This window comes from Hipposideros armiger, unplaced genomic scaffold (genome assembly GCF_001890085.2).
Source record: "Hipposideros armiger isolate ML-2016 unplaced genomic scaffold, ASM189008v1 scaffold_476, whole genome shotgun sequence".
Taxonomy (NCBI): domain Eukaryota; kingdom Metazoa; phylum Chordata; class Mammalia; order Chiroptera; family Hipposideridae; genus Hipposideros; species Hipposideros armiger.
In genome coordinates this window covers 189,462-199,471 of record NW_017731826.1, presented here as the reverse complement: position 1 = coordinate 199,471, position 10,010 = coordinate 189,462, and the positions used below count along the sequence as shown (strand labels likewise).

Sequence of the window (10,010 nt, the reverse complement as noted above, 5' to 3'; positions counted from 1 at the left end):
GGGTGTCACTTCGAGGGGTAAAAAGTATAACTATTGCACTGTGTTGTACAGCTGAAACTAATTCTAAAAAATGTGTATTTCACAATAAAAAAAAGACAGCTAACCAATTTATACAAGAAAAAATAGATAACCTGAAAAGACCTATAGCTATTAGAAAAATTGAATCAATAATTAAAACACTTCCAAAATAGAAAGCACCAAACCTAGATGGTGTCACTAGTGAGTTCTACTAAACACCTAAGGAAAAAATATTACCAATTCTCCACAATTTCCTCCAGTAAATAACACTTCCATACTCATTACATGAGGCCAACATTATCCTAATACCACAACCAGATAAAGATATTATGAGAAAACTAAAGACCAATATCTCTCATTAACATAGATGCAAAAATCCTCAGATATTGGCAAATCAAATCTGACAATGGAAAAAAGAATTATAAACTACAAGGAAGTGGAATTTATTCTAGGTATAGAAGGCTGGGTCAATATTTTAAAAACTCAATATAACCCAGCACATCAATAGGACAAAGAAGAAAAATCACATGATCATCATATCAATTGATGAAGGAAAAGCAAAAGCAATTGACAAAATCCTACAGCCCCTCACGACAACAAACTAGGGTTACAGGGGAACTTTCTCAGCTTGATAAACACTACCTATAAAAACCCAGAACTAACATCACATTTAATGTTAAGAGACTAGACCTCTTCCCCTAAGTGCAGGAACAGGGCAAGGATGTCCTGTCTTGACACTCTTATTTAATTTTATACTGTAAGTCCTAGCTACAGTAAGACCAAAAACAAAACAACAACAAAAAAAAGGTATACGTGTGGAAAGGAAAAATAAAACTGTCTTTATCTGAAGTCAACACAACTCTCCAGAAGAAAAAAAAAGCACCTCTAGGAAGTTATAAGCAAATACAGAAACATCTTAGGATACAAGGTTAATATAAAAGAGTCAACTATTTTCCTATTATCAGAATAAACAATTGGAATATCAAATTTTTTAATGAAAAAAAAACCACTTACAATAGCACACACACACAAAAGTACTCAAATATAAATATAACACAATGTATACAAGGATTTGCAGAAAAACACAAAACTGATGGAAGAAATCAAAGATCTAAATAAATGGAGAGATATTCCACATTCATCAATCAGAAGACTCAATACTGTTAAGATGTCGATTCTTTCCAGCTTAATCTATAAATTCAATGCAATTAAAAAATGATTTTGAAGTTTATACAGAAAGCGAAAGGACCTAGAATAGCCAACATAATGTGGAAAAAGAGAGGATTCACATGACCTGATTTCAAGACTTACTATAAAGATACAAGGAACCAAGACTGTGTTCCTATTGAAAGGGGCACACAGATCAATGGAACAGAATAATGGGTTCAGCAACAGGTCCACCAAAATAGTCAACTTATTTTTGACAAAGGCAATTAAATGAAGGAAAAAAAACCAGTCTTTCAATAAATGGTGCTTGAACTGGACACCTGTGCAAAAAAAAAAAAGTCTAGACTGAGACTTTTACACCTTACATAGATATTAAAAGAGAATCACAGACCTAAATGTAAAGTGCTAAACTACAAAACTTCTAGAAGAAAACAAAGAACATAGAACATAATAGGAAAAAAATCTATGTAATCTTGGATTTAGTGATGAGTTTTTAGATACAACAGAAAAAGCACATTACATAAAAATAAAAAATACATGAGTTCGGTTTTTTAAAAATAAAATCTGCTCTGCAAAAGACATTTCTAAGAAAATGACAGAACAAGCCACAGACTAGGAGAAAATATTTGCAACACATATATCTAATAAAGAAGTTACATCCCAAATATCCAAAAGAACTCTTAAGTGTCAATAGGAAAACAAATGACCCAATTGAACAATGGGCAAAAGATCTGAATACACATGTCATCAAAGATACATGAGTAGCAAATAAACATATGAACAGATGCTCAAAATCATCTTTCATTAGGGAAATCCAAAGTAAAACAAAAATGAGATACCATGACATATTTATTAGAATGGTTAAATCCAAAACAATGACAGTATCAATTTCAGTTCCAGGTGCAAAACTGAATTCAGCACCTTTGTAAAACAGTTTGGCAGTTTCTCAGTTAAACATAGTCTTAAAACATCATCCAGCAATTTCACACCCTAAGTGTTTGAAAACACGTCCATGCAAAAACCTACATGTGAATGTTTCTAGCAGCTTAACTCACAATGGCCAAACACTGAAAACAAAAGCCTATGGGTTAATGACTCTGAAATCACTTATACATGTATTCTGAAATTGAACAATTAAGTAAATGAAATACAGGTGGTGGTAGCCAGCTTCTCAGTGTTAAGAGTGTGAGATTACAAACAAGTACGGGAGAAGTCTAAATAGAATGTTGCATATGGTAATGATTATAGCAGGAGACATCAGTATGAGCTAACAATAGATACAAATGGTTACACGCTGAAATATTTACAGATATGTGCATATACATGAGTTAGTATACACACATATTTCCTTGTTCACCTGAAAAGGTCTACAAGCAATGACACACCAGTAGCAACAGGTACACCTAGACCCCCAATCTTGGTTTCTAATACCATGTTCCAATAAAAGGAATCAGAGCTTTTCTGGGGGGAAAAGTGTCTAATTCTAGAGCAGGCACTATATGAGATGAGTCTGGAATATCTTCTAGTACCAGAAAGTAAGGAAGTATTCAAACAAAAACACAATAATGGGGTATGTCAAAAGGACACAGGAACCAATTGAAAGTGCTCTTAATTAATGAAGCTGGAACAATGTGAACAGCAAAATGAACAAGGCAGTATTGGATTATAACCAAAGTATAAAATGCTTAGTTATTAGTTCATACTGATATAATAATTAAATTAATTAATAAATAGGAGAAAAGAGACAAATATCCTGTGCAGAATTCCTAATAATTTATGTGGATACTCCACCATGAAGGAGGTGTAGCATAATTCCTATAAACAATCACATAAACAAAGCCACTTTAAAATGGAGCTGGAGCTGCCTTATCAGAGGAACTGCCTTGCAGGTCTTATGTATCAAATCTTTGGAATGTTAAAACAAAACAAAATAATCTTTGGACTACACTGGGCCTAAGCAACCTTGTTTCCCAAAGAACTGTTTGCAAAGATAACAAGAAAAGCAGTTATGACTATTGGACTGAAAACTAAAAACACTATTAAGATAATCACTATCACTATTATGTTATCTGCACCAATAGAAATGCCTTCCTCTTATTGATGTAACTGTTCCCCTTCCCTTTCTCATAAATACCCATGATTTTTGTCTCCTAATTACAACACTATTTGGGATTCTGCCTGAATTAATGATTCCTGAATAACTATTCTTATTGATATCAATAAATGCTTGTTGCCTCTCACTTTGAAAGACCTGATTTTTAACATTCCCCACTTCGTACCAAAGAGTACAGTATGAAAACAAAGGAAAAAAGAGGAACTTTACAGTGGAGAAACTTAACCATAAGACCTTAGTCAGGTGATCAATAATGATACATTAACTTGATAAGTCAAGTCAGAGCTTTCATCCTTGATTTAACATGACCAAGTGACACTTTACCTCTGTGGTCTTCCTTCAAGAAACCCATAACCCCAGTCTAATAATGAGAAGAACAGCAGACAACTCTCAATTAAGGGGGCATTCTACAAAACACCTGAGTTGTACTCCTCAAAACTGTCAAGGTCATCTAAAACAAGGAGAGTCTCAGAAAATGTCACAGCCAGCAGGAGCCTAAGGAGACATGATGACTAAGTGAAATGTGGCACCCTGAAACACAATACCTGCAAGGGGAAAAAGTGCCATGAACAATTATCAAGACAAATGACAATACCAGAAAATAATAGTCTGTAACTCATAATAGACAAGCATTAGTATCCCTAATATATAAAGAGCTAACCAGACACTAAAAAAAAAAGTCAGAAACCTAGGTGCACAATGGGCAAAAGATATGAACAGTTAAGATAGTTCACTGAAATAGAAATACAAGATACTTTTAGCTACATGAAAAAATATTCAACCTCACTCACAGTTAAGAAAATTGTAGATGCAAACTACATAAAATACCACTTTTTACCTATCAGTTGATGAAAATCCAAAAGTTGAACCACATAATCTATGGAAAATAGCTGTGGAGAAACAAAGCACTCTCGTGTAGTGTCAAGGGAATACAACTAATACTATAATCCCACCTAACTCATCAAGTTTATCAATTGTGTTTACCCTTTGATCTAGCAATCCCACTTGTGGAAATTTAGCTGATAGATTAAATCTACATGTACAAGGTTATTTACTAAAACATGGTTTATAGTAGCAAAAGATTGGAATAGTTAATTAGTTAAATAAACTATGCAGCATCCACAATTAAACTACTTACACAGTTATAACACAAAAAGCAACAATCTATGTTGTTACAGATAGATCTCTGGGATAGCCTACAAAAAGAAGTGAAAAAAAGCAAAAAAAGAATGGAAAATCATGTGCATACTCAGTATTCAAAAATGGAAAATCGTGTGTATACTCAGTATTCAAAGTGTGGTTTCTTTAGCAGCAGAATCAGCTTTATTTGGGAGCTTATTAGAAATGCAGACTCCATGGCCCCACCCAGCTCTACTACATCAAAATCTGCATTTTAACAAAATGCCAGTGATGTACAGGTGCATATAAATTTGAAAAGCATTAAGGATAATGGATTCCCTTTTAAAGAAAGGGGGCATATAAGAATGTGCACACATGGGCCGGCCGAGTGGCGCGATGGTTAAGAACTGGCTTGGGATGCCAGAGGGCCCCGGTTCGGATCCCACATATGAGGGCCAGTGACACTGCCCTCCACAGCTAAGATGCTGAAGAACAGCTCAACCTGGAGCTGCTGTGAGTCGCCGGTGACGGCGTAGGCTGCAGCCCCTGTGGCAGTGGGTTGCCATGGGCTACCGTGTGTAGCGAGCAGCCAGCGTGAGCGGCCAGCAGCCGCAGTGAGCAGCCGTCCAGAAGCCGGAGACTGATCTGCCTCGCCCAGGAAGAGTGCAATGATGGTGCTAACTTGGGCAAGTGAAGCAACGTCCTCCACAACTAGACTGAAGAACAAAACGACAGCAACTTGTCTGTTCCCCTTCCCCCAATTCCCTAGCACTGTTCCCATCCCCCCAATTCCCCAATAAAAATCTTAAAAAAAAAAGAATGTGCACACGTATTTTCCTTTAACTGAATAAAGAAACACTGGGAAGACAAACAAGAAACTAGAAATAGTGGATACCAATAGTAGGGTGACCATACACTCCATTTGGTCTAGGTCTGTCCCAATATATGCCAGTTGTCCCAGCTTAACTATTTGTAAAAACTTTTTGTTACTCAGTGAAAGTGTCCCAGTTTAGATGATAAATGTCAAACTATCTAGAGGGAGCATCAGGTACAGAGAGGACAGGAGTGTGAGTTTTTATTTATCATCTTCTATGTCACTTTTTTTCTTTTTTAAGATTTTATTGGGGAATTGGGGAAGGAAAATAGCGTTGGGGAATTGGGGAAGGCGAACAGCCAAGTTGTTGTCCTTTAATCTTAGTTGTGGAGGGCACAACTAGCTCAGCTCCAAGTCCAGTCGCTATCAGGCTGCCCTTGGGCAGCTCATGGCCGCTCAGCTCAAGGTGCCGTGTTCAATCTTAGTTGCGGATGGGCATAGCCCACCTTCCCATGCAGGAGTTGAACTGGCAACCTTGTTGTTAGGAGCATGTGCTCTCACCAGATGAGCCATCCTGCCACCTGTTGGCAGCTCAGTGGCAGCTCAGCTCAGGTGCAGCTCACTGGCCCATTTGGGAATCAAACCGGCAACCCTGTTGCTCAGAGCCTGCACTCTTAATCAACTGAGCCACTCAGCCGGCCCCTATATCACTTTTTAAACCATGTTAATATACTACCAATTCAAAAACATTTTATTAAAATAAAAGACAATACTGGTAAGGAAAAATATGTAGATTGAGAAGAGCAATGGGCCAAGGATGGATAAGCAGTGGACATGAAATCAACTTGGGTATAAGGAGTGTCTGGAGCAAAAGGAACAGCTACTACAAGAGGGGTAGAAAGGAATTCTTTCAGAGTTAGGAAAGGATGGCCAGGAGGGCAGTGTCATACAGAAAAACAGAGGAGACTTTCAAAACAAAGAGATCATGGATAAGAGTGTCAAATGCTGCAGAAGGATTCAAGTAAGACAAAGACAAAAACTGGATTTGACTACAGTTTGGTGGCCTTTTCTAGAATTGCTTCTGATTAGCAATGAATATTTATTAGGTTGAAATGTAAATGAGAAATGCAGAAACGAAAGTCAGAGCTATGTACTCTTCCAGTTAGAAATACAAATGAGCTGACACAAACATTTAGGGGTAGTTATTCTGAGGATATAAAGTCCTTCCATTCTGCCAGATCTTCAAGGTTTTATTCTTGAATTAAGCAGGCATATGAGAGTGCTGTCTACTTAAACCTCACTGTTTGGTCCCCTGAATTCTGCTTTGGCACCATGCTGTTTCCACCATGAAATGATTACAGGTAACATAATGCACTTATTTCACTGTTGTTATTAGAAAGATCAGAGAAAATTTTACAATAACTTGGATAACTGTAAAATTAAACATCTTGCATCTAATTTTGCCAACTGTCCTACTTTGGATTTGCTACTCTTGCTACATTTCCCTTAATGTAAAGTTTTGTCTATTTCTACTTTTTCATTTTAAAAGTATGAATCCTTATATAATTTCAAAAACCCACTTTAAAACAAGCGGGAATAAATAAACAAAAAAACTCACCTGAGTTTTGTTCATTTTCCGCTCTTAGTGGAGGAAGGAGTGCTGAGGGAGAAGGAAGGAAGAAGGAAGTCAGGAGAACTTGGCTTGCCTTGCAGTTCTTGTATTCACCCGCCTACACAGCTCCACATAGAAGATACTTACATGTCCATGTGTGGCTCCAATATATGTTGAGCTTAGACTTGATAACTTTTCACAGAGTGTATTTGCTTCTTTTTGATTTATTACCAATTTAGGTTCTGTAACACAAAAATTAAAAACATGAGATGAGTTTAACATAGAACAGTAATCTAAAAAAGGAAACACTACGGATTTGTTAAAACTGATGTTGCTGAGAAAATAAGCCCTCAAGCCATATTTTTTATCTACTTACCTGCCAACACCATTAATCCCTTGAGGGAAGATAATCCAAGAAACCTCTGAAAACAAGGGATGGGGATGTTTAAATCAAGATAAATTTTTTAATGTTTGTTCTAACCTGCTTACAATTTTCAAAAGGATCTTTTAATAGGAAACTAACTTTGACTTAACAGTGACAAAATGGACAGTGGCTCAGACTCTGCAGACCTAACTTTTTTTTTTTTTTTAAGATTTTTATTGGGGAATTGGGGGGATGGGAACAGTGCTGGGGAATTGGGGGAAGGGGAACAGACAAGTTGCTGTCGTTTTGTTCTTCAATCTAGTTGTGGAGGATGTTGCTTCACTGGCCCAAGTTTGCACCATCATTGCGCTCTTCTCTGGCAAGGCAGATCAGTCGCCGGCTTCTGGACGGCTGCTCACTGCGGCTGCTGGCCGCTCACGCTGGCTGCTGGCTACACACGGTAGCCCATGGCAACCCACTGCCACAGGGAGTGCAGCCTACGCCGTTGCCGGCGACTCACAGCAGCCCAGCTCCAGGTTGAGCTGTTCTTCAGCATCTTAGCTGTGGAGGGCAGTGTCACTGGCCCTCATATGTGGGATCCGAACCGGGGTCCTCTGGCATCCCAAGCGAGTTCTTAACCATCGCGCCACTTGGCCGGCCCCAGACCTAACTTTTAATCTTGGTTTTGCCACTAACAAATTGCATGATCTGAGCCAGTTACCTTCTCATTTTTTTTTCATCTTTCAAATAAGGTGAAACCAGATAATCCTGCCTGTACTACCATCCTGTGTGTTGATAAGGCCAGGAGAGTGGGAACCTCAGCACCTCACTAGATGCCATCAACAATGGGACATTGTTTGAGGGCAGCACAACTCCAGAAAGAGTGAACAGAGTGAACCAAGAATGAGGGGAATAGGGGATGTTTAGGAAGGAGTAACGACAGAATTTCCTTAGCTATGGCTAGTGAGCCTTTCATCCTCTACCCTCACAAACTCTCTACGAAGAGGTGACATTTCCTATGTAGCCTATGTGTCCACCCCTCAGCTCCAGCTCACCTCTCTTCTTAAATTTGTCCCAGACCTTCCACGTCACACAGCCTTCGATGGCTTCAGGATACTGTCATGATTATACATGATTATACGTAACAAGTAACAAGTGAATACAAAATAAACAACTTGGGATCTGGAGAATGTTGGATCCAGGAAAGGGCTTTGGTGGCTGGCTAGTCCAGCTCTTTCCCACTTCCCTTTCACCAATGGGTTAACTGAGAAATGGAGGCCCTAGCGGATTGTCCAAGTTCCTCCAGCCGCATGTATTGTATACATAACAAATAAACACAATAGCAGTTAACAAAATGTGAGTGGTCAGAACACAATGCTGCAAGGATCCCTGATAACCGCATTTTACAGATAAGGAATCAGAGTCTAACGCAGGAGCAATTCGTTTACTACCAACCCCAGCCTGGAGCGCCCGTGGCCCCCTGCCCGCTGGCCCAGCGTGCACGCAACGCGTGCACACGTCGCGCACGCGTACTTGTTCTTTCCCGCAGCCTTGTGCCCTCAGTGCGGGCCCAGAGCACACGTCACGCACGCTCACTCCCCATGCGCCAGGACTACACTGTGGCGCTGCCCGTTCAGCGCAGGAGCTGGACACCTGCGGAGCCCAAGAGCCCGCGTACCACGCCAGATCTCGGTCCACTTAGAGAAGCCCCCGCGCGCCGTCCCCTCAGCTCTGTAGGTGTCGCAGACACCTGGGGTACCGCCAGAATCCGCGGGACTCCTTCACACCACCGGGCACCACCTCCTTCGCCGCACACCCGAGCTGCGCGGGGGCCTCTTGGCTCTCGCTCCCACCCTCCCGGGCTCACCCGCAACTCCTTTGCCAGGGATTGTTTCCTCCCAGGAGCTGGAGGCTGGTGAAGGACAAGCCGGGAGAAGGAGGCGGGGTGCACATGCGCAGAGGGAGGACGCGGCACTGGGAGGCGGGAGAACAGGAGCTCTTCTCTTGGTAGCTTGGGATGGAAAAGCGGCTGTGCCTTTGGAAGTGATGCCTCACTCCTGGATTGTAAGAGTAAGCTAGTGGTATCTAGATAACAAAGTTTTTATGAAGATTATGTGTCTGGCACATAAATTGTTAAATACCGTATTTTGCAGTGTGTAGTGCGCACTTTTTTGCCCAAATTTGTGAGGGGAAAATAAAGGTGCGCATTACACATGGGTAGTACTAATTTCCTAGCTATATAAATGTTTTAATTATTTTATTTATGCTTATCAGTTAAAAGTGGGACTCTAGAAATCAGTAACGATATCCGTATGCAAAAATAATACCCTGGGATATGATAATCAGTTTTGTTGAACTTAGGACGAAGAGTTCTTAACCGTCTATGATGCATAAAAATCATAAATTTGTTACCAATTAATAAAATTTCTTGTACCTTGTATCTGTTCTTGTGGTTTGTAATTACTGTATTATAATATTTGTTATATAAAACTTATTGTACCATATGTTAAAAATAAATGCTAAAATTCCTTTATAATACAAAAAGCAAGTACCTACATGTAAACAAATAAAAAATTGAATTAAAAAATGAAAATGAAAGGTTTTTTTTCCCTGAAAGTTTGCGCCAAAAACATGTGTGCACATTATACTCAGGATAACATTATACACGGCAAAATACGGTACATTTATCAAGATTCCCTTTCCCACTATAAATCATGCCCACTCCTTTAGAAATCAGCTGGTAGTTTTCTGCCTTCTTTATTGAGTTGAGGGATCACTAACTGAGACCTTGCTGCTTTTTGAA

The 10,010-nt window shown here is 39.5% G+C and overlaps 1 protein-coding gene across 1 annotated transcript in view; it reads right to left on the bottom strand.

The window, feature by feature from the left end:
- The window catches only part of ZNF248 (zinc finger protein 248), a 19,388-nt gene extending 9,956 nt beyond the window's left edge, over nt 1-9,432 (bottom strand). The window contains exons 1-3 of the mRNA XM_019666580.1: nt 9,075-9,432; nt 6,991-7,085; nt 6,850-6,891 (exon numbers count right to left, since the gene is read on the bottom strand). Of these exons, the coding sequence (XP_019522125.1) occupies nt 6,850-6,864 (15 nt within the window). The 5' untranslated portion in view covers nt 6,865-6,891; nt 6,991-7,085; nt 9,075-9,432. The remainder of the gene's footprint in view (nt 1-6,849; nt 6,892-6,990; nt 7,086-9,074) is intronic.
- Nucleotides 9,433-10,010: the final 578 nt, after the last annotated feature.